This window comes from Carettochelys insculpta, chromosome 1 (genome assembly GCF_033958435.1).
Source record: "Carettochelys insculpta isolate YL-2023 chromosome 1, ASM3395843v1, whole genome shotgun sequence".
Lineage (NCBI taxonomy): Eukaryota > Metazoa > Chordata > Testudines > Carettochelyidae > Carettochelys > Carettochelys insculpta.
This window is the reverse complement of record NC_134137.1, coordinates 65,054,755-65,078,503: the sequence shown is the minus strand read 5'-3', so window position 1 is coordinate 65,078,503 and position 23,749 is coordinate 65,054,755. Positions and strand designations below refer to the sequence as shown.

General features: G+C 40.6%; 1 protein-coding gene across 2 annotated transcripts in view; it reads left to right on the top strand.

The window, feature by feature from the left end:
* Positions 1-690: 690 nt before the first annotated feature.
* Positions 691-23,749, top strand: part of COG3 (component of oligomeric golgi complex 3) — a 55,060-nt gene continuing 32,001 nt past the window's right edge. The window contains exons 1-13 of one of the 2 annotated variants that reach the window (XM_074988111.1): positions 691-996; positions 5,415-5,561; positions 7,712-7,773; positions 8,904-9,069; positions 11,316-11,390; positions 11,519-11,611; positions 11,908-12,033; positions 14,926-15,006; positions 15,892-15,935; positions 16,184-16,310; positions 16,969-17,060; positions 19,571-19,710; positions 22,332-22,492. In XM_074988111.1, coding sequence (XP_074844212.1) covers positions 838-996; positions 5,415-5,561; positions 7,712-7,773; positions 8,904-9,069; positions 11,316-11,390; positions 11,519-11,611; positions 11,908-12,033; positions 14,926-15,006; positions 15,892-15,935; positions 16,184-16,310; positions 16,969-17,060; positions 19,571-19,710; positions 22,332-22,492 — 1,473 coding nt within the window. In that variant the 5' untranslated portion in view covers positions 691-837. Of the gene's footprint in view, positions 997-5,414; positions 5,562-7,711; positions 7,774-8,903; positions 9,070-11,315; positions 11,391-11,518; positions 11,612-11,907; positions 12,034-14,925; positions 15,007-15,891; positions 15,936-16,183; positions 16,311-16,968; positions 17,061-19,570; positions 19,711-22,331; positions 22,493-23,749 lie in introns of those variants that run through there. The other variant, XM_074988120.1, reaches the window with a different exon arrangement.

The window sequence follows — 23,749 nt, the reverse complement described above, 5'->3', positions numbered from 1 at the left end:
TTGGGTGTTGATAGCTCCCCTTTAGACACTGATGGTGGCTCAGGTTCCCCTGTCTGATCTGACTTGTTTTTTCCTCTTTTGATAAGTCCTGTGGATACTGGGCTGTTTCCACCTTGCTGAGTGGACCTTGTCACCTCTGGCCCTCCCTCTTGCTGGGACCCCACTCTTTAAATACCCCTCTGAAACCACCCCCCCCCCCACCTCATCCATCTGATGAAGCGGGTCTTTGCCCATGAAAGCTTATGCTCCAAAATATCTGCTAGCCTATAAGGTGCCATCAGACACTCTGTTGTTCTTGAAGCTGCAGACTAACACGGCTACCTCTGTGAAACAAAATCATTTTGTTACTCTGTAAAGTGTTACCTTTCTGCTGCTTTGTTCTGTTGGCATACAGACTAACAGGGTGACCTCTCTGTTACCAAGAGAACATATGTAATTCCAGATGTGGAAGCGTAAGGACTTGTATACCCTCCTCTGAGCTGAGACTCGTCTTACCGTGGCGTGCAATGATTCCTATGGATACCACCTTGCTGGGAAGGGCTGAGAGATGTGACCGGGCTCCACCTAGTGCCTGCTGTTGGACAGGAGACGCCTCCAGTCACTGCCGCTCCCTGTGCTTCGGAAAGTCCCGCCCCTGCACCGGAAGTTGCCGTCCCCGATCAGCTCCTCCCCTGGGTTGTGTGCGCGTGGAGCGCTCCCGCCTGCCTCTTTCCCTCTGGAAGCGCTTCCGGCTTCAGATCGTTCCGCCCCTCTTTCTGCTCCCTCTCGCCGCCTCAGACGCTCCCGGATCCCGGAAGTGGCCGCTCCTGGCCCCTCCAGCTGCCGCTGGCAGCGAGGATGGCGGAGCCACCCCCAGAGCTGAGCGACAGGGAGACCCGGGACAAGCTCAGCCTCTGGGACCGCAAGCCCCGGCCCATGGCGCCGCTCACCGACCGGCAGACGGACTCGGTGCTTGAGCTCAGAGCGGCGGCTGAGAATCCGCCCGTCCCGGCAGAGGTGAGCGGGGAGGGGCTCGGCCGGGCCGGAGACCGGCAGCAGCTGGCGGGCGCTGGGGCCTCCTCGTCCCTCTGACAGGAGCAGCTGCCACGTAGCTTGGCCGCCGCGGGGCGGGGGTCACGGTCTGTGCTGGGCCGCGGGGAGGGGGCGTGTCGGGCCATGTCCTGCTGCCCAGGAGGTGCCCTTGGTCCGGCTGCTGCTTCGCTCCGGGGCGCAGGGCGGGGGAGCGGCCCGTGGGGGAGCGGGGCGGGGAGCCAGCACGGTGCTGGACTGGGCATGAAATGGGCGAAGTCTTGAGGCGTTCCTGGCCACGAGAGACTCTGGCATCTTCCCTGAGCGCGAGCTCCAGGGCTCTGTTGCGTTCTCCATGCAGACAGTCACCTCTCTGCCCTTCTACCGCACGGCTGTGGTTTTACTTGGAGTCACGCTCCACTTTTAAGCTGTTGCAGGTGGCATTTACTCGCGACACTGTTCCGTCGGAGAGTGGCTCCGCTACAGTAATTGCAGAATCATAGGGACCTCAATAAATCGTCTAGTCCACTGCCTTGCACTGAGGCAGGACTAACTGTTTTCTGGGGGTGGCTCCTGAGTCATATGAGGTTCTCTTACTGTTAAAAAGTGCAGCTCACAGAGTGCCTTGCACTCTACCATTCTCCTCCCACCACAGGGGTGGTGCGTAGTCAGGAATTCTTCCCTGCAGAGGGGTGTTGGTGCTAGGGGCTTCTGCCCGGTCTTGCTGAAGCTGACAGCACTGGGAGGTGCACACAACTGTCAAACTTCTGAAGATTACACACAGCTGGGTGACTGGACAACAAAATGGCAGATGAAATTTCATGTTGATAAATGCAAAGTAGTGCATGTTGAAAAGCCTAATCCTAACTGTGTATTTAAAATGATTGTGGGGTCTGAATTAGCTGTTACTATTCAGGAAAGAGATCTTGGAGTCATTGCAGATAGTTGTCTGAAAATAACCGCTCAGTGTGCGGCAGCAGTGAAAAAAGCAAGTAGATTGCTGGGAATCATTAAGAAAGGATTAGGTAAAACAGAAAAATATCATATTGTCTCTATATAAATCCATGGTAGGCCCACATCTTGGGTACTATGTGCAGATGTGGTCGCCCAATCTCAAAAAAGACATACTGGAATTGACAAAGGTTCACAAAAGGGCAACAAAAATTATTAGGGGTGTGGAACTGCTTCCATATGAGGAGAGATTAGTAAAACTGGGACTTCTCAACTTGAAAAAGAGATGACTAAGTGCTATTTATTCCTTCTCCTAGCACAAGAAATAGGGTCACCAAATGAAATTAATAGGTAGCAACAGGGTGGATTGATTTAAATCAAGGCAATTTAAACCATTGAGTTAAATAGCAATTTAAATCATACAAGAATTGATTTAGGTCAAGTTAGGAAAAAAAGCTAAGACTGACTGCTTGAAATGCACTTACTTTTGGAGTAAGCCCCATTGAACTCACTGGTACTTCTGTATTTTTGAGGTAACAAGCCTAGAATGGGGTTTCCTCTGGAAAGCTGAGTTATGCTAAAGTAAAATAGGGAATAGATTTATGGCATCAGCATTATGGTATGTGACCATGATATTCGAAAATAAGGTGCGTGTATTATCTATACTGTTATAAAAGGAGAGGCATGTGTCTTTGTGGCCCACCCTAGCTGGGTCCCAGGGCTGCAGTTTCTGATGGAGCGCCGCACGCCGGTCAACTCCTGACCCCAGCCAGATCCTCAGGGCTGGAGCTGCCGGTGGGGCTACATGCCCCAGTGGCTTCCAGCTACAGGCCTGCCAGGCTTCCTCTGGCTGGGTCCCCAGGGCTGGAGCTGCCCATGGGACTCTGTGCCCTGATCTGCTCCCGGCCCCAGGGCTGCAGGGGCTCCCCTGGGTGGGTCTTTGGGGTTGGGGCTGCCAGGCTTCCCCCGGCCCTGGCTCGATCCTCAGGGCTGGAGCTGCCAGCAAGTTCCGGGCTTGGTAACTGCCATGAAGAGGCAGGTGCTGCTGGTGTAATATAAAATAAGAAAATGAGAGTAATAAGTGGCAACTCTAGATTTCTCTTACTGCGCTTTGTGTATTGAAAGTTTCTAAACCTAGTTAACAAATTAAATTATAAAAATTAGCTAAGACAATATTTTTTTTCTAGCAACAACTAACATGCACACAAGCTTGGGAATTTATTTGTCAAATCAGACTTGTACTAAAAGGCATAGAGAGTCTTAAGTAGTGATGCATTGCAAAGTGAATTATTTAAGTTATTAACCAGTTGATCCACTCAGCCATATTCACATCTTCATCCACATCATTTTCTCCCAATAAGCAGTTTTCCATATGGTGTTTCATTCTTGCAACTAAGTCTCCCTTATTTTCTTGCGCTGCTTACGCTTGACCCATTTTCCTTTTTTACTCGGGGAACAAATTTCTTCAAAATGTTCCCTGATAGGGTCCCTCTTACACAGTAAAGACTGTCACATTGTAAAATTGAGTTAAAATCGACTATGCGGTAGCGTAGACAAAGCCCCAGAAGCCAGCAAATATAAAATAAATAAAAGGAAGTAGTTCTTCTTTGAATGATTGCTCGTGTCCATTCCACATTACATGTATGTGCTCACTGCATGCACTGATGCTGGAAGATTTGCCTTCAGGAGTGCCCATAGGAGAGCATGTCTGGTTCCTAGGCTTCAAACTGTGCCTAGAGTGTAAGCCTCCTATGCTTGTTAATGACCTCCACAAGTGTCCCTTGCTTAAATACCTCATGCACATCAGTGAGAAGTGCCATATTTGCAAGTTGTTCAAAGGTAACATAGAGCACCTAATTCCAAGAGAGTTTCCAGTAAAAAAAAAAATTTAAATTATACCAAGCTATTTTGATGTGTTATATTCAGTAGAATGTTTTTAATAAGCTGAAATTCTGAAAAATAGAATTATCTTCTAAGAAACCTTTCTATATAATCATCTGGAGTATCAAAACAAAAAGCAGTCAAGTAGCACTTTAAAGACTAGCAAAATAGTTTATTAGGTGAGCTTTCGTGGAACAGACCCACTTCTTCAGACCATAGCCAGACCAGAACAGACTCAATATTTAAGACACAGAGAACCAAAAACAGTAAGCAAGGAGGACAAATCAGAAAAAGATAATCAAGTTGAGCAAATCAGAGAATGGAGGGGTGGGGGGGAAGGTCAAGAATTAGACTGAGCCAAGTATGCAGATGAGCCCCTATAGTGACTCAGAAAGTTCCCATCACAATTTAAACCATGTGTTAATGTGCCGAATTTGAATATAAAAGTCAGCTCGTCCACTTCTCTTTCCAAAACGGTGCGATAATTCCTCTTCAGTAACACACATACCTTGAGGTCATTGACAGAATGCCCCATTCCATTAAAATGTTGACTGACTGGTTTGTGGATCTGGAGTGTTTTGATGTCTGTTTTGTGCCCATTGACCCTTTGTCTAAGGGAGTTAGAAGTCTGTCCAATATACAAAGCATCTGGGCATTGTTGGCACATGATGGCATATATGATGTTAGTAGAGAAGCATGAGAAAGTGCCCGTGATTCTGTGAGTAACCTAGTTAGGTCCAGTGATGGTATTTCCAGAGAAGATATGTGGACAAAGCTGGCAGCAGGTTTGGTGCAGGGAAAGGTTCCAGGACTGGTGTTCCTGGGGTGTAGACTGTGGCTGTTAGTGAGGATCCTCATGAGGTTGGGGTCTGTTACTATCTGGAGTATGTATTTGAAAGTAGTATTTAAAACATTCTGAAATTATTGGAATTTTGATCACATGGGGGAGAAAAGCTAATGAAGCTGTTTTGTATGCTGATCAAAAGTTTTTGTTCTGTGCAGATACTGGAAGCCTTTATTTTGGCTTGCTCTTGGAAGTAGGACTTATCATGCCTTTTGATTATTAAGCCTGCAAATATTAATTTGTCCTGTTGCTTAGCTACTTAAACTGGAGATTTGTAAAAATGTTCAGTAATATAGGAGAGGGTTGTATTAATTCAGTTTGTTACTCCTTGTCTAGTTGCAAGTATTACTGTTAATTTTTTCAGACTGTGCTAATTAAGTGAATATTGTAAATATTTCTGAATATTGATATTCTGGTGTTAAATATCTGATAAAGCAGGTTTTGCCCACAAAAGCTGATGCTCCAAAATATCTGTTAGTCTATAAGGTGCCACAAGACTTCTTGTTGTTCTTGAAGCTACAGACTAACATGGCTACCTCTCTGATATATGGTGTTAAATGTATTTATTGAAACAGTTTTATAAAACATCCACCTGACTAGTTCATCAAAAATAACCAAACGGGAACTTAAGAAATAAACTGGTCTGATTGAGATATTGTTACATATTGAAAATTAAGCACAGCACAGTCATTTAAAAAAAAACTAAGCCCATGGGATTTTTATCTTATAGCTTCCAATTGAAGATTTATGCAGTTTAACATCCCAGTCACTAAGTGTCACGTTAGCAGCAGCAATACCCGAGTCAACAGAGGATATCCTCTTGAAAGGATTCGCCACTTTGGGGATGGAAGATGAAAGAATTGAAACTGCACAGCAGGTAAATCAAATCAACTTGCTTTGTAGCCCTAGAGGCATCACTTCATTGCTGAAATTCTTCCTAGTGAATTCGTGGAGCTTTTGCACTGAACACCTTTTTTGTTTTTTATATTATTATTTTGTTAACACTGGAAAATAGTCAAAGGAAAACAAAACTTTAGCATCTTGGTTGTTTAATAGGAGATATTATTCTTGTATTGAGAGACTGAAGAACAGAAGTACTCCACAACAGTCTCAAAAATGTTTGCAATGAGATAGGCAGTGCAAATGTTGTTGTGCTCCTAGAAACTTAAGCAGGTGACATTCTACGTTTTTACTTCAGTTAGTTTGGGGTTGCGGAAACTTTTTATGTCTGACCCTGCTTTTCATCCCTGCAGTTAGCAGCCCCCCCGCACGTCCCCTCCCCGCCTGTGTAATGTAATCCAAACCAACGGAAAGTTCACTTATGTTCATGTAAAAAAAAAAACAAAACAAAAACCTTTTGGCATGTTTAAGAAAGTTATGTATGTAGAATGTAAAAATACATACGTGTGAATACACAGACTGCATCTACACAAGTTCTTTTGAAATACTTACACATAAAACACATTCTTTTGAAAGTACTCTTCACTCTGTTAGCCAGTGGCCAGATGAGATGCCACTTATGCCCTTGTCTATGGCAGAACCCACCAGTGACCAGGCTTACAGCAGCTGAAAGCAGCTGGGTTCTTTGTTTTGTGTTCGGTTTGCACAGTAACAGGAGGAGTCAGGTTACCACTTAATCAATTACTTTGTTTATTTATCTAACAGGTTAATCTCTTACTGTTACAATGTTGCTTTGTTTACCTAGCGAGTTAAGCTCTTTTGGTTACAATTGTTACAAGGTTTATACTTTGATTGGAAATAGCTAGCATGCGCTCTAATTCATAGAGCTATACTTGTTAAATGCACACAAAAGAAAAAGATAAAAATACCTAGCAGGTCTTATCCTCACCCCTGCGTTACCAATGTGGCTTGGCCAGTTTTTCTCTCTCAGTCCCTTGGGAAGAAGTCCTTTGTCCCTTTTTCTCCAGGAGTCAGGTATCCCTGGGAACCTGGGGAGACCCCCACCCTCCTGTCCGGCAGGAAAGATAATTGGAGCTCAAATAGGGGGTCTGCTGGACCCCTCTTTTATGCCCATTGGGTCACGTAGGTCTCTTCCTTGTTTCAATTGAATTAAACTGTCTGATGCTGGTTCTCACAGGGAGTTCAAGGGCGTAGCTCACACCTGTGAGGTAGACAATTGAGGGCATTTGTTTTTTTAATGGGCCGGAGATTTTCCTCCTGCCTGGGACCCTGTGGGCGAATCAACTGATGGTAGTTAGCCAAGGGCAGTCTGAGGCCTGGCTGTTAATTAGCCCATTGTTCTTAGCTTTGCTCCAGAGCTTCAAAGACCGTGGCTAAGATAAGCCCATCTGCGCTCTCGGGCATTCCAGGGCTGGGCTGTTCCTTTTAACTCTTTCGTGCTCTGAAGCACCTAGGGAAGGCAAGATGGAGTAGAGCAAAAGTGGGGGGTTCTGTCTGGCTACACACTCCCATTTCACAAAGAACACTTTCTTTCAAAAGAAAATGTGTAGACACTCTGCCATCTCTTTTTTTCAGAAGAGCACCTGATTTTTTTGATCCCCAGGCCCATTTCTCGGAAGAGTGTGTGTGGGGCTGTGTGGATACTCTTCTTCAAAAGAGCTGATCGCTCTTTTGATCTGCTTTTTTGTTTGTGTATTCTGTTTTTCGAAAGAAGTTCTTTCAGAAGAGATCTTCTGGAAGGACTTCTTTTGAAAGATTGCTGTAATGTAGACGTAGGCATACGTAAAAACAGTAACATACTGAAACATGGGTGAGCCTGAGATGCAGCAGCTGATTGTGCTGTGGCCCCTGCAGGTCCCCCTTTACTTATGAAATTTTACATTTTTTTTATGTAGTGGAATTAGATCAGAGAATAGCAGAGCACATCTGCATCATTGTTGAGTATTTAAGTTTGTTTGGTTTTTTTCCCTTTCATAATGAAAGATGCTCAGGTTATGGGGCTGATCTGTGTCCTGTTTATTGCACTGGAACTTCAGGTATGACTGTTTGTCTGCTTGGTTTCTTGTAATGTCCGTGTTATTGACAATCTAAAAATCTTTGTTCTAGTTCTTCTTATGGTTTGCTCAGCTGCAGGCCCAGATGGATCAGGATGAAGGTGCTAAGTACAGGTATGATCCTTCTTCCATTTGTTGAATTGTATCATTTATATTTTTAGGATTGGCATCCAGCAACAGCTTTTAAACTGGGAATGACATTCTGCTGCTATACAGATATTTCAGCATATGATATAAAGGATTTTATCCTGTCCACTAATGTGTATGCATATAATTTTTCAGAATCCAATGGCACTTTTCCCAGTTATGTTGAATCTATTATCTATGTTCACCCAACTTTCTTTTATCTGGGAAGGACTGCTTTCAATTGACTTTAGCTGTTTATCAAATATTCATAAGGAGCTGTATCTGAAATACTTGTGAGTGATTCAGCCCATCCTGCTGCTGATCTTAGGTATTTCCAGTGGGCCTACTGCCAAACTGTAAAGTTGCCAAATCCAAAATTGAGTGCATTAAATTTTACTGTGAAATGTCCTGCTTTGCCCCTGCCCTTCCTTGGTCTCTTCTTTTATTTCTGTCGGCTCTCTGACCTTTATTATTGTGAGAAGAATTTTTTGTGGCTTCCTTATATTGTGAGCCCATACTTGTGAACTATTCCCAAAGTTGGAGAGAGACACCCCTGTTCTTTCTCATTTGATGTTGCTGATGATGGCTGTGTTTGTTGGTCACAGATGGAAAAGTGGTCTATTAGATTACCATAATGTGTCTACTATAGTTGGAGTCCAGAGAAAAGATAAGTGTTAATTAGTTCTCTGTCCTTATTATTCTGGGGATTACACAAGTCTGAGGAGAGTTTGTGATTTTTACATACTGTTGTATGTGTGCTAAAATGAAGCACAATAGGTGAGTTCAAAGGCTGATGAGTTTCAAAGTTCCTTGTAGATTTAAATTGGATACTCAAATTCAAACCATGTTATGTTTAATAAGGCCTGAAAATTGATATCATTATCATTTTTAAAACAAAAATCTATGACCTGTGAGTGTAAATGTCAGGCCACTTTGTCATTTAAGATTTTATTAAACATTGTTTTGGTTATGTACATTTACTTTCTTCAAATGGCATTCTTTTCTAGCGAGAGATCAGTGTTTTCAGGTAAATAGAGTAAATATTCTTCTGTATTGGTTATATTTTTAGCTATAGAAAGAAAACATTACACTTTTTACATTGTTGTTCTCTTTTCTAGACAGATGAGGGATTATTTGTCTGGATTTCAGGAACAATGTGATGCTATATTGAATGACGTGAATAGTGCTCTTCAACATTTGGAGTCTTTGCAGAAACAGTATCTCTTTGTGTCCACCAAGACAGGAGCACTACATGAAGCCTGTGAGCAGCTTCTGAAAGAGCAGGTAGTTTGTAATAGAATAGCTACTGAAGATTTTTAAATTTAAAGGTACCAAAAATAAACTCCACTACATATATAGAACAGGCATTATGTGGGCAGTGGTGGAAATGCTTGATTTACTCTGGAGAGAATTCTGTGACACACACACCCCCACCCCAAAAAATAAAATAAAATAAAATAAGCTGCACACAGCATTTAAAATTCTGCAAATTTTATTTGTCTACAAATAAGAGTGGAGGCTCCAGCATGGCAGCCGAGGATGTAGATCATGGGGTTCACGGGAGATGGGAGATCACCCTGCAGCCGTCTCAGGCTTGAAAACAGACTCATTGGTCGCTCTGGTCCTGACACAGCACAAGGGTTGGTTCTGCCCCAAGAACATGCTGGGGCTCTGCCTTTTCATACAAGGTATACCAGGTGAGAGTAGGCAGGTTCAGCCTGCGTGATCCAAGAATGGAGGGGCTTAATGTAGGGGTGTGAGGATTCAGTGTGCGACAGTCTGGGTGTGGATGGCTCAGTAAAGGGATCTGGATGCACAGGGTCTTGTTAGGCTGGTTCTGGGGACAGGAACAATGGGATTCTGCAGGGGGTGAAGGTGGCTAGGGCTCAATGGAAGGTGTGAGGTGATGGGGATTGTTAGAGGAGAGTGTGTCTCTGGGGCTCAGTACCTGCGGGGAGGGGATCCTTGGCTTGTAGGAATAAAAAAATGGAAATGGAATTCTTTTGTCCCTTTGCTGTGGTCTTTGGGAACTGTGGAGTCCCCAGTGAAAACACCTTTCTGAAATTAGATCATATAGGAAGTGAGTAAACCATCCCCCAGAAAGTTATGCACTTTAAGGTGGAAATATTGTCTTAAGTCGTCATCTAATTAAAGGAACATCCTAAGATTTTTTCCATTTCTCTTTTATGAACTGTGTTGCTTCTAACAGTTTGAGTTAAGTTTATCATTTATACAGCTTTATTAAGTAGCTATCTATCCCTTTTCCCAGTTGGGGTCTGCTCTTTATTTATTTTTTGTACCCTGTTAGTAAAAGATTTTTAAAAGGTCTCCTAAGCTCTTCACATTCACTCATAAACCCATAAGCCTTTTGGGCTTCAATTTACCGCACTGAAAAGTGGTGACATTATTATTTTGAAAATTTATAGGAATGTTGCTTAAACTTCCTTAGAAAACATTCAGGAAACAAAATTAGCTGTAAGCATTTATAGCTGATTCTCTTCTTATTCTATGTTAAACACAAACAAAATAGTAATGAGACATAGACCAAAGTTGTTGAAAGTTGTTAGAAATCTTCGTGCTAAACTGATACGACTCCTGGGAGGTTCAGTGTTTGATATCAGCTGACTTCAAGAGGAAGCGCTCAGTACACGAGTAAATATATAACTTTAGACACACAAGGTAGGTGAGGTAATACCTCTTACTGGGTCAACTTCTGTTGGTGAGAGACAAGCTTTCAAGCTTACACAGACTCTGAAGAAACGGTATCGCTCACCCACAGAAGTGGGTCTGATAAAAGGTATAATCTTACCTACCATGTGGTTATACCATGCCTGCAACGGTAGTGCAAACAAGTTTTATTTTGTGAGGGTCAGTGCTGCAGAATCTCTGGGATGTTAGTTGACCTGCTTTGTTTCCTTATCCCATATCACTACCAGTAATAAGTTTCTGCAGAGCAAAATAAGATTTTAATGAGCACCATCCACTCGTTGTTCAAACGTATGCCCTCAGTGACCCTTGTTCAAACCCATTACACTCAGTGGGTCTCCACAAGTTCAACCATTTGGAAATCAGGAAACTGTTCTAAACTGACAAAAGCAAAATTATCTACAAATAAATTATATTCTCCAAATATACTCCTTCTGAAGTTCTAAATGACTTCTCCTGAGTTGTATTTATGGATGCTTCTGAGAGATAAAGGAATAAAGATAGGAATGTGTGCATGGTATTTTTTTAAAGAATGTTTGGTTCCTAAAGTGCTGCATAGTTTTAGTACTTGGAAAGATTTTATGGTTCCTTCATACTCCTCGATTGTGTGTCTATTAAGGCAATACACTTGAGAACAATATTTCATGATAACAATGCTTTCTTTAATTCAGAGTTTAGAACATGGCAAGATTTCTGCCTTTTAATGTTGTTTATTTTAATAGTCTGTTATTTGGTTAGCAAAATCTGATCAAATTTTTTAACATCTGTATTTGAAACCTAAATTATTTGAAGTAACTTATTTTTTGTTTGTCCTCTTTGAACAGTCAGAACTCGTTGACCTGGCTGAAAATATCCGACAGAAACTCTCTTATTTTAATGAACTAGAAAACATTAACACAGTAAGTGTTGTTTTATTTCTTGTAATCTTAGAAAGAAGGCTATATTAATCCTCTGTTTTCTGACCAAAAATAGTTATTTCAGAGGTTTTCTTGTTTCTTCTGATTGATGTAATTTTTGTTTTTTAAAGAAATTGAATTCCCCCACATTGTCGGTGAATAGTGAAGGATTCATACCTATGCTGGCTAAGCTTGATGATTGTATTATGTATATTTCATCACATGTAAGTAATTTAACATTTTGTATTTTTAATTAAATCTTAATACTTCAGAGAGACACATTTTAGTTGTTTTGTATTTTTATAAATGTTTGTTTTTACAAAGGGAAAACACCCAAAGATGTCACTTGCTGTACCTTAGAATGTATCGAATTTGCATACATTTAGTCCACTTATGAATAGATTTATAAACCAGCTAGTTGGCTTGCATGGGATACTTTTACCTATTATTTTTTCTTTAGAAGTGTTTTTATGTGTACCATTACTGCCAAATTTAAAATGCTTTTCTTTGTTCTTTGCAGCCTAATTTTAAAGATTACCCAGTGTATTTGGTTAAGTTTAAACAGTGTCTTTCTAAAGCTATGCACCTAATGAAAACATACACTGTGAATACACTGCAGAATCTCACAAGCCAGTTGATAAAAAGGGTAAGTTGGGTAAGCAGGTATTATCTTGATTAGTCTAATGTATTTGTAATAGCCCTAGACAGAAATAAAAAAAAAAACCTGCAACTTATTTTAATAATTTGACTGATGTTAACATTACATTGTTGTATTAGATGATCCTTTTTTGGTGGTATGGTACGTTCAAATACTTTCTTCTGAATAGTACGTAATGTGCATTAGTTTGCAATACTCTGGCATAGCTGCAGAACTGGAGAGGTGTAAGTAATAGTTCCTGAGAGGGTTTTGTAGCATGATTCAGAAGGTGTGGGCGCAGAAGAAGCCCATTTCCTTTCTCAGAAGTTGACTGTGAGCACACTAACGTTTTGCCATTTAGACTTGTGTTATATTGTACACGTTTACAGAGGTAACGTATTGTGTCTCCATTGTTTTATTTTACATGCTTTTCTTTTTCATTACTTTTGTTGTCATCCTTTCCTCGATTTTCTTCCCCTTCTCTTTGGCTGCATTTCTCTATCTCTCTCTTCCCCATTTTTTCCATATTTTGTCTCATCTCCCAAAAATCTCTTTTGTTCCCTACTCCTTCAATCTCAGTGCTTTTCATATCTGCTCCTTCTGTCTCTCCCCCTATATCTCCTGCCAAGGAAGACTCTATCTACAATGCCAAAAAAAAGGGACTCTCGGCAGGTCAAGTGAGGTGGGCTTATGCTGTGAGGCTAGAAATAAAAATGCAGATGTGTGGGCTGGAGCCTGGGTTCTGAAACCCTTTGAGGGTGGGAAGACAAGGGTCTCAGAGACTAGGCTGAGGTCTGAGCCCAGTATTTGAGACCAACCCTTCCTGTTTGGTTTCAGAGCCTGGGCTCCAATCTGAGCCTGAACGTCCACACCAGGGCTGGCTAACCCTTTTACATCGGGGGGCCACAAGGCAATTTTTTATATGTTCTGGGGGCTGAACACAAAGTAGCTCTAAACCCGTACCCCCTGTTTCCCCTCAGCTTCAGGCTTAATCGCTCTCAGTCCCAAACCACACTCCCAACCCCCAGGGTTAACCCCTTTCAGCCCCAAACCTGCACCCAGACTCAATCCCTCTCATCGCCAAACCCAGGATTAACCTACCTTAGACACGAGCTGCTGCTGCTGCTCCTCAGCTGCTCCTTCGTCTCCTCCTCAGTGCAGCTCCCCCCAGCTCTACTGCTGCCTCTCCTTCCCTCCCCCCTTGCAGGCAGCTCCCTGCCCTGTTGCACTGAAATAATGGAACTCAATTTAATTGGTTTAACGGCTGGCTCCCTCCTGCTGGACATTAAACCAATTAAATTGAGTTTCATTATTTCATCAGGGTCAGGGCAGGGAGCCGGAGGAGGAGTCGGCATCAGCAGCGTCTGGAGCCACAGGTGGCTCCTTAAAGAGCTGCATGTGGCTACGGCGCCTCAGGTTGCCGATCTCGTGCCCCGCACCTGGCTATCAAAATGGTTCCTCTGCCAGCTTCGTGGATTGGATGAAAAGGCTCCACAGGCTGGATTTTGGCCTGCAGGCCACGTGTTGGCCACCCTGGTCTACCCTGTCTTTAGTCCTGTTGCATGAGCTCTGCTAACCCAAGATGGTTGACTTGGGCTCTGAGACTCATTGCTGTGGACCTACCACTCTTACCCGCTACTGCCTCAACAAGGACATACTTCAAGAATACACATACATCACAACACAGACCCACGACTGGCTGACTCAGCCTTGCAAAGCTCAAACTGTGGGTCTGTAAAATGGCAGTGTGGGTATTAAGTCTTGGTATGGAGCCTCGACTCTGGGACCCTGTCAGACTTTAGCTACATTAAAAGTGGATCAGACAGCTGTATGAATAACAAGAATATCCAGAGTTATGTGAGTTACTGCTAACAGAGCATCAGAAGAGAGGTGAAACCTCCATATTTCAGGGTTTAAGCCAATCTCTAGCTATTAGGAAATATGAATGAGATCTTTATGGGGGAGCAGATTACTTCACATCTTTCTACAGTGCAGTTTTTTGCACTTTCCTCTGAAACAAATAGTGTGGCCTCAGAGACAGCTAGTGCATTAGATGGACCACAGGTCTGATCCAGTAAAGAAATTCAGACATTTTATGGGAAGGAATTCAGTGAGGAGTAGTCCTCTTTGTGTAGTCTCTTCTGCATTTCCTATGAAGGTCTTCTATCAGCCTCCCAACAGACCAGAAACCAGAGTGGTGGATGTACAGCCAGGCTGCTTGCAGGGAAGGTAAAGAAGAGTTCGAGATGGGGGTACTTTTTGCCCTCTTCAAGTCACAGGCTGACTGGTGCTACTCCCTTCTGCCCCCAGTACCTGCCCCTGGTATAGACCGGCCTGAGAAGAGGTGGCGGGGGGTGATTCTGGTAGCTAAATTATCCAGAAGGTATTAAAAATCACAAGAATTTTTTTTTCCTGCTCTCCATTTGTTCCTTCTGTTTTGTTGTTATGGCTGGTGAAGGCTCTTCATCTTCACTGAGCTGAACCACGGACAGCAAGGACTGAGAACTCTGGCCTCTCGCTCAGGCTTAAGAGAGAATTGAGTGTTAACTCAGCATCAGATTTGCAAAGATAGAAGCTACGTTTTCATGTATCAGTAGTCACCGTTGCTGGAAATTTGACTCTTTATTAGTGGAGAAGAAAGGAGAGAAGTAAAAATGAAAACATGCAATAAATATTCTTACCCTTGGTGCTCTGGTCTTGAATATTGTTCTCCAAACTGGGTTTATCTGAATTTTTGAGTGGGGGCTGGCCTTTATCATGCTGAATGGAAAGTTGCCAAAAGCATCAAAATGCAAACATTTCACAAGACACTTCCTCAAAAGCATCAGTGTCTCTATTAATTAATACTATCAGCTAAATGTAGAAGCAATTTATTTATCTGTTGCTTCTTTCTCTTTTCAGGATCCTTCATCTGTGCCAAATTCTGATAATGCCTTCACACTATTTTATGTAAAATTCAGAGCTGCTGCTCCCAAAGTTAGAGTAAGTAGCTTTGGTAATTAATAGCTGATAACGAAGTCATTAAAATTCATTGTTAGTGCATTTTTTTCTGTTTTAATGATAGGAGTCAGCTCTGCTTTCCTGTGTTAGACAATGGTGAATGATGATTTTCTTATTTAGTAGATGATGATTACATTTTACCGATTATTTGTGTCAGGCTGCACTTGGGTGGAGATTGGAATTAAATTAAAAATACACACAAACAGCACTTTAATAAAGTTTTGTTATTAATTAAATAAAATCACCTTTAAATGCACTGACACACAAGAAAAATAAATATCAGATCATGTTTTATACTTAAAACTGAATTATTAAAGGACATGTTTGTAGCTAGTGAATTAATCTGACTTTATGGTTCACACATATTTCAAGATTTTAAAATTAGTAGACTTCAGCCTCTCACTTTGCTTTTGATAGATTGGGAGGAAGAAATGAGCCTTTCTGGGTTTTTTTTTCCCTCCCCCCAATTCCCAGTTTTTTCCTCTACCTTGAATGAACTAAGTTTTAAACAAGATGAATAAACCGAAATATATAAAATACTTTCTGCACCTCCAGAAGAATCTAGTGCTATATCAAAAGCTGGTTTATTGATAAGCAAATTCTTAGTCCCATGCTTAGCTTGAGTCTTTCACTGGTTCAGTATTTTGAATTTCTTTGGAAGTTCAGCAACAAACCTACTGGTCTAATGTATTTTTATTTAATTTATTTTAATAGGCTATAGTGACCTTGCACCTTAAAGCAAGTTTTTACGATTTGAAGTGTAATTTTAAATGTGAATTTTTAAAAAGATTTTAAAACTAAATTAAAATAGATTATTGATACTTAATATACATATAGGTCATACTTTTCTTTTCTTTTTCAACATAGACTCTTATTGAGCAAATAGAGCAAAGATCTGAGAAGATGCCAGAGTGAGTATAATGTAATTTATTTACAAGTGCTTGAAGTTTTAAAGGCATGGAATATTTTACCTCTTTTTCAAAGTAAAATATATTACATTATTAAGTTCAAGGTTTTTTTCACCCGAAATGCAGTTTTTATTTAACTTAATGCTTTTAGCTATGTAACAGAAAAGTTTACTAGTATCCTATGCTGACCTGAAAATATAAGTCCTTGCACACAATTGTTTGGTTTTTGTGTATGTCTGTTTTTTGGCTAGATACCAGCAACTTCTGAATGAAATCCATCAATGTTACCTTGCACAGCGGGAACTCTTGCTAGGCCCTAGTATTACGAGTACTGTAATGGATTTAACCAGTCAGAACAACAGGGATCATTGTGCTCTGGTAAGAATCTTAGTGATAAGGAGTTTTTTTGTATGTTTTCAGATTTTCTTAGCAAAACTCGAATTCCTTTCTAGATCCAACCACTCTTGGGTAATGTGACAGATTTTCAGAAATCATATTAGTGTGCAACATTGTCCAGTTTTCCATAGTGTATATTTTTCCTTGTAAAATCAGTGTTGCACTTCACGAAGTGTCACAGATGAAAAGTGACAGAGAGAAAGCCGTGCTAGTCAATACGCTGTCAAAACAAAAAAGCAGTCAATAGCACTTTAAAGACTAACAAAATAATTTATTAGGTGCTGAGCTTTCGTGGGGCAGACCCATTTCTTCAGACCATAGCCATCCCAGAACAGAGCCAACATTTAAGGCACAGAGAACCAAAAGTAGCAATCAAGGTGGACAAAGTGAGGATCTCCTAAATTTTGTCCAACACATGCAAAAATAAAAAGTTTCCCAAACAGCTTTTTCTTGTTTGGCAAAATCTGTACTAGAGATCTAGTACCTCTTTTCTGCTGTAATGGAATTTCGAAGAGCCAAGGGATCAAGTTTCACTTACCTCCAATTTAATCTTATCTGTGATCACAGTCACTAACGCCCCTTCAAATGTAAATGTAATAAAGACACAATTTAATTATGTATCTGTATTTATTCAATGCAGGTACGAAGTGGCTGTGCCTTTATGGTCCATGTATGCCAAGATGAACACCAGCTTTACAATGAGTTTTTCACAAAACCAACACCAAAATTGGAGTAGGTGGTACATCTCTTTCTGTTGCATATGTTGTTTACTGTACTGTTTATACAGTAAGTACCATCAGAGTGGGCAAAGTTGAGGTGGCTTGAGTAGATTAATTCTTCTTCCTGATGATTCCTGGTTTGTACTCCTGAATCAAAGCTTTCATTTAAATACAACTAAGTCATATAGCCCTTATGACTCTGTAGATAGTCTTAGAAACTTGAACCTAATGTGAACTGATGCAGATGATTTGAAAGAATTACATTGTGGAAGCTGTTATTTCACTTTATTCAAGCTTTGACGCCATGCCTATCACAGTAATTAATGTCTGTGCACCTGTGTGTAAACTATCTCTGGTTCTTCTCTTTTGAGGTACTAATATTGATGAATAACAATTATTTAAATGTTAAAATTTACTAATTCATTGAGAATCAAAGCACCTACCAGAGAGGGACATTAATATTCTGTAAATTTACATGAAGAGTGACATCACTTAATTTGGGAGAGGAAGGGGTGGAGCTTGAGAGAAATACTTCCATTTATTTTTCCAGTCTGCTCCTTAAAGTGGAAAGCTTGACGGGAGAAGCAGAGGGCACTGGAACCCTAGTAAAGGGAAGACAAACTCCCTATAGCCAGCAGGGCCTCCACGTCTCACATGGGGTACTATATTCAAGGAGCCCTTTAGGGCCTAATTGGGGATCCATGCCCCAGTGCTTAGGGGCCGAGGGATAGCAGCTCCGCATCAGAGGAGCCATGTTACGAGGCTCAGCACAGCCAAATTATCACATTTTGAACATCTGATGCATAATGGCCAATTTTCACATCTTGAGTGGACCAAGCCAGGAAGAGTACCACTATACCTGGCACATTTGCCCTTTCATTCAACCTCAGGCATCAGTGAGAATTCACAAATGCTGAACATTCACATTAGGGATACTGCAATTAAGGTGCTTAGTTTTACGTCTGAACTGTTGATTGAGGGTCACTTTGCACTAAGTTGAACACTTAGATCTGGTCTCACAGTTTGGCACTGACTTATCTAAATTGGTTTAAAAAATAAGATAACAGGGTGAACCTCTCTATCCAGAATTTCCTTGTCTGACAACATCCATAATCTGGCATGATTGTAATTAGCCATATGACCACTTAACATGGATGTGGCCAAGTTTCTTGGGGACCATAAGGTTTGTTTACAGCTACCAGTCTTTGCTCTCAGTGTTCTGTGCTGTTATTTAGCTGTAATTTACCCCAAATGTCTTCTAAGAGCCCAATAAGCAGTGGACATCTTAGTAGTGCTGCTAGATAACATTAACCTCCTGCGATCCAGCAAATTCTCTCATTCACCACCGTTCAGGTCCCGAGGGTGCCAGCTAAGAGGGGTTCAACCTGTAGTTAAAGAAGCAAGAATTCCTAGTGTTGGTGTTTATAATTCGGTGCAAAAAATTTGTATTTAAACACGCTCCTAATTACATTTCAGAAAGCCAGACTAATACTATACTTAGTCCAAAAATCTAATATCCCTCCCGCCTCCCCCCACCCCCCCCCTTTTTTTTTTTTGACAACTGTAGTTTAGAATCTGGATGAAAGGCTGGTATTCCTCATTACAGATAGACTTCCCTCCCTCTATGTTCCCTACAAGCTTTTATGGAATACTTAAATTTGTAAATACATGAAAATAAATATTTAAATCCTCTTGTTAATTTCTTTAATTTAATTGTTAAATATTTAAATGTTCAGAAGATCACAGTCATGTCATTGTGACTTTACTGTGGAATCTGGGAGAAGCTCATCTGAGAGAGTGAGACCGCTTTTGTTAAAACACAAATCTTCTATGGTAGCAAAGGGAGCACTGAAAAATAATGATATAAACTTATTTTAGCAGAAATACTGGCATTTCTGAGTTTACAACAATGCAATATTCTTTAAAAAGGGCTGAATTTAAACTTGTGCTCTCAATAGCTACATATAAGTTATAAGAAGGGATGCCAGATTGTTTTAAATTGGATTGGTAACTAGTGAGTTGCAATGTAGAATTTTATATAATTCTGCTTTATGTATGGTAATTTAAGTTAAATTAAAATCAGGATATGTTCTACTGAGAACAGTTTGGTGCTAGTATACAGGAGTTATTCTTTTCTGTAACATGATCTTAGTGTTCAGGTTGAGCCTCTCTCATTCAGAACCTTTGGGACCTGACTGGTTCCAGATGAGAGAATTTGCCAGATGAAGGGAGCTCAGTATATTCTAGCACATTACCAACACTTTTACTTCTTACTGGGCTCTTAGGAGACACTTGACAGCGCAGAATATTAAGAGCCAGGACTGGTGACTGTGAAGAAACTTTTTATGGGACCACGGAAAGCTTGGCCACACCCATGATGAGTGGTCATCTGGCTAAGTAAAATCATGCTTGATTACGGAGTTTGCAGGGTGAGAGGGTTCCAGATGAGAGAGGTTCAACCTGCAGTATTTTGGTATCCTGGAAATATTTTTCATAACAGCATACTTTTTACTTTTCTTCTAGTAAACTTTTGGAGAAATTGTGTGGCTCATTATATGATGTCTTCAGACCATTGATCATCCATGTTATTCACTTAGAAACTTTGTCTGAACTCTGTGGGATTCTCAAAAATGAGATGCTTGAAGACCATGTACAGAACAATGGTAATACATAGGTGGAATCTGAGAGACTGTGGTGTTAATGTTAGAAACTACTTAACTTCGCACGGGGCAGAATGTGAATGTTTTGTATGTGTTAAGTATGTCAGATGTGACATGAAGATTTTAAATTACTTTTGTCCTCTTTTGTTACATTATGGTAAAAATAGTTTAAAATTTTCTTTATTGAAATGAGTATACCAGTGGTATTCTAGAGATTCTTGATACATTTTTATTTTACCATGAGGCCATGGTCCTGCAAATGCTTATGCGTGTGTGTAACTTTACTCTTAACTAATTCAGTTAATGTCAAGGGAATTGCTCAGATAAATGAATTTGCACACTTGTGCAGCACACAGAATCGGTGCCATATAGAGCACAGTGAAAGGAGTAGTGTATATCATGCTTCATATCTGGGCAGGAATTCCAGTTATTTATTTATATAATTTGGAAAGTCTTGCTCTTTGCATGGGAGCCAGGGTTGGCAATTTCCTGCGGGATGGAGGGGATGCTAGGGCTGGTATCCTCCACTTTAACTCCAGTTTACACAGGTAAAAATAATTGCATTAGTGTACAGGAAACTTGGAAAAAATCTTTTCAAACTTTGGATACATCTAGTCAAAACTGAGGAATAGGCTCAGTCTGTCCACACCTTCAAAGTTGGTCTTCTGCTATAAACTGCTGCATGGCCAAATGGGCCTGGAAAAGTAGTTTGCAACTCTGCATGCTTCTAAGTGCTCAAAGCTTCAAACCTAGGACTCTGTATTGCTATTGTTTTCATATAATTTAATGTTTTTGACTTTTGTGTGTGTAATATTGAAAACTGAAATGAATCAGGACATTTTGTAGCTTCCTTGAGAAGATACTGAGCCAGAAACTGTAGAAACATTCTGATTTTCGGGATAATAATTTTATATATATATTGTACCCATCGCACTTTTACTTTTTTTGTATACTCCTAAATTAATCTATGAATCCTACTGTTTTACGGAATCACAATTGGAGCGTATAATTAAATCAAAATATAATGTGATATAAATTAAACAGTTTTAAAAATAGCAGATGTCTTAAATTTAAATCTTGATATTATGTGATGTGAACCACCTCTGGTAAATACTGTGCCATTCACTATACGAACTAGTTCTTGATTCATGGCTCACTGTGAAACTTATGAAATCTAGTCATATGCCTTCAGGACTTTTTCTGATTTCCATTGCCTGGTAGTATATAATTCTGTATGAAAAAAGATGTACAGAAATTTCTGCTCATCTGGCTTTTTTACCTTAGAAATATCAGTAATGTGAAATTATCATTTTCCTGATTTGGGAACCTTAGGATGCACTATAGGATAGTGTTGACCTAAGGTACACATCCCCTGCTATGTGAATAGCATAGCCAGAGTCGATATACCTTAGATCAAATTATCAGGGCATCCCCACTGCAGTGGGTATATGGGAGAAATTCTCCAGTTGACTTGACTTATGCTTCTTATTCTGGTTGGAGTAGCAGAGTTGAAAGTACAATCAGAAGTCAATTTAGTGTGTCTTCACTAGACCTGCTGAATTGACACCCCACACCCTGTGTATTGATCTCAGCAGTGCTGATTTTCCCATAATTGTTGACAAGACCTTAGATGTCTGTATCATGAATTGCCTTACCTATGCTGAAAGGACAGGGGTTGAACCTGTAATAGATGCTTTTTTTTTTTTAAAAAATCACAGCACAATTTCGGTACAATTAAAACAAACCAAGAAATCCTTCCTGGTTCAGTTGGTTGGCTTTCAGTATCTTGAATTTCCTTAATTTTGTATTTCTATTTCCAATGCCGATTAAACAAAAGCAATGAAGGAAGAGCCTTTTGACTGACCTTCATGTGTAAGCCATGTAATCTTTCATTAGAGTAACTTTGTCTCTGGCAATAACTCCATGAATGATTTATGTACCCAAAAGTACCAAAGCAGAGTGGGGTTAATGAAGATAGTTATTTTCCTAAGCGTGGAATTGTGATCCCAATCCCTCAGATTATAAAGAAACAAACAAAGCACTTTGTAACAAAGCTTCTGGGCTAAATTGTTGGTTTTACCATTTAAACATGGAGCTGATGTTTTGCCTTACGCTACTTCTGTTTGGATCAAGAACAGACACGTTTTATTCGTGTAGGTAGGCCAAAGGCATGTAGCTCTTTGTCCTGCAGTGTGACTTTTTAGTCCATGTTGTAATATTGTACTATGGATCTGACAAAACTAACCTAGGGAATATCCTTAGTATATAGGCAAAAGATTTAATTTGATCATATTTTTAGCCTCTTCCAAAGAATAAGCATACTTAAACTACAGTGCAATGTGATATGTTTTGTTGTAGTCCCTAGTATGCCTATGAGCAGATCTTGAGCAGAGATAGCTGACATGACTTGCCCCACACCATGTAATAAATCAATAGCAAAGCTGCTGTTAAGAGCTCAAGCCTTTGTTACAAACCACTCAGTATGCACCTCTTCTGACATTGTTTGTGCCTGGCTTTCTTTGCAGCAAGTAAATTATTTTGTGACAAAGTGTGAAACTTTAATTCTTTTTAAACATTACTTTTTAGGATGTCATTAATGAGCAATTGTATTGTTGTTTTGTCAGCGGAACAACTGGGTGCATTCGCTGCTGGTGTCCAGCAGATGTTAGAGGATGTTCAAGAACGTCTTGTATACAGAACACACATCTACATTCAGACAGACATTATCGGCTACAAGCCTGCTCCAGGGGACCTTGCATACCCGGATAAACTGGAAATGATGGAGGTATGGCATTAGCTTTCTTGATTTGTTTTTCTAGTTTAGATATCATATACAATTTTATAGTGAAGAACATGGAAAACATGATTTTTCTGTTTATGTATATTTAAATCTTTGGCAACTAACAGAGTGGCCTCATTGATTAAACTCTGGTCCTGAAGTCAGATAATATAATTCAAAACCAAAAAGAAGTCCTGTAACATTTTAAAGACTAACAAAATAATTTATTAGGTGGTGAGCTTTCGTGGGACAGACCTACTTCTTCAGATCATAGCCATACCAGAACAGACTCAGTATTTAAGGCACAGAGAACCAAAAACTGTTGTCAAGGTTGACAAATCAGAAAAATTGTTATCAAAGTGTCAAATCAGAGAGCAGAGGGGTGGTAGGAGGGAGGGAAGTCCAGAGTTATATAAAACAAAGTATGTTAAAAGAGTCCTTGTAATTGGCCAGGTAATTGCCATCCTGGTTCCAGCCGCATGTTAATGTGTCAAATTTGAATATAAAAGTGAGTTCAGCAACCTCTCTTTCCCAAACTGTTCTGAAGATTCCTCTTCAGTAAATCACAGACTTTCAGGTCATTAACAGAATGGCCCACTCCATTAAAGTGCTGGCTGACAGGTTTGTGAGTTAGGAGTTTTTTGATGTCTGTTTTGTGTCCATTCATTCTTGGTCAAAGAGTGTTTACAGTTTGCCCTATATACATCGTATGTGGGCATTGTTGGCACGTGATGGCATATATGATGTTAGTTGAGGAACATGAGAATGTGCCCGTGATTCTGGGAATAACCTGGTTAGGTCCAGTGATGGTATCTCCTGAATAGATATGTGGACAAAGTTGGCAATGGGCTTTGTTGCAAGGAAAAGTTTCAGGACTGGTGTTCCTGCGGTATAGACCGTGGTTGTAGGTGAGAATCCTCATTAGGTTGGGAGGTTGTCTGTAGGAGAGGACGGGCCTGTCACCTAGGGCCTTCTGGAGTGTGGCATCCTGATTAAGGATAGGTTGTAGGTCTTTAATGATGCATTGCAGTGGTTTGCGTTGGGGACTGTAGATAGTGACCAGTGGTGTTCTGCTAATGGCTTTTTTGGGTCTGTCTTGGAGTAGCTGGTTTCTGGGTACTCGTCTGGCCCTGTCAATTTGCTTTTTAACTTCTCCTGGTGGGTAATTTAGGTTTATGAACATTTGGTAGAAATCTTGTAGTTTTTTATCTCTGTCAGTAGGATTAGAGCAAATGTGATTGTACCTAAGGACTTGACTATAAA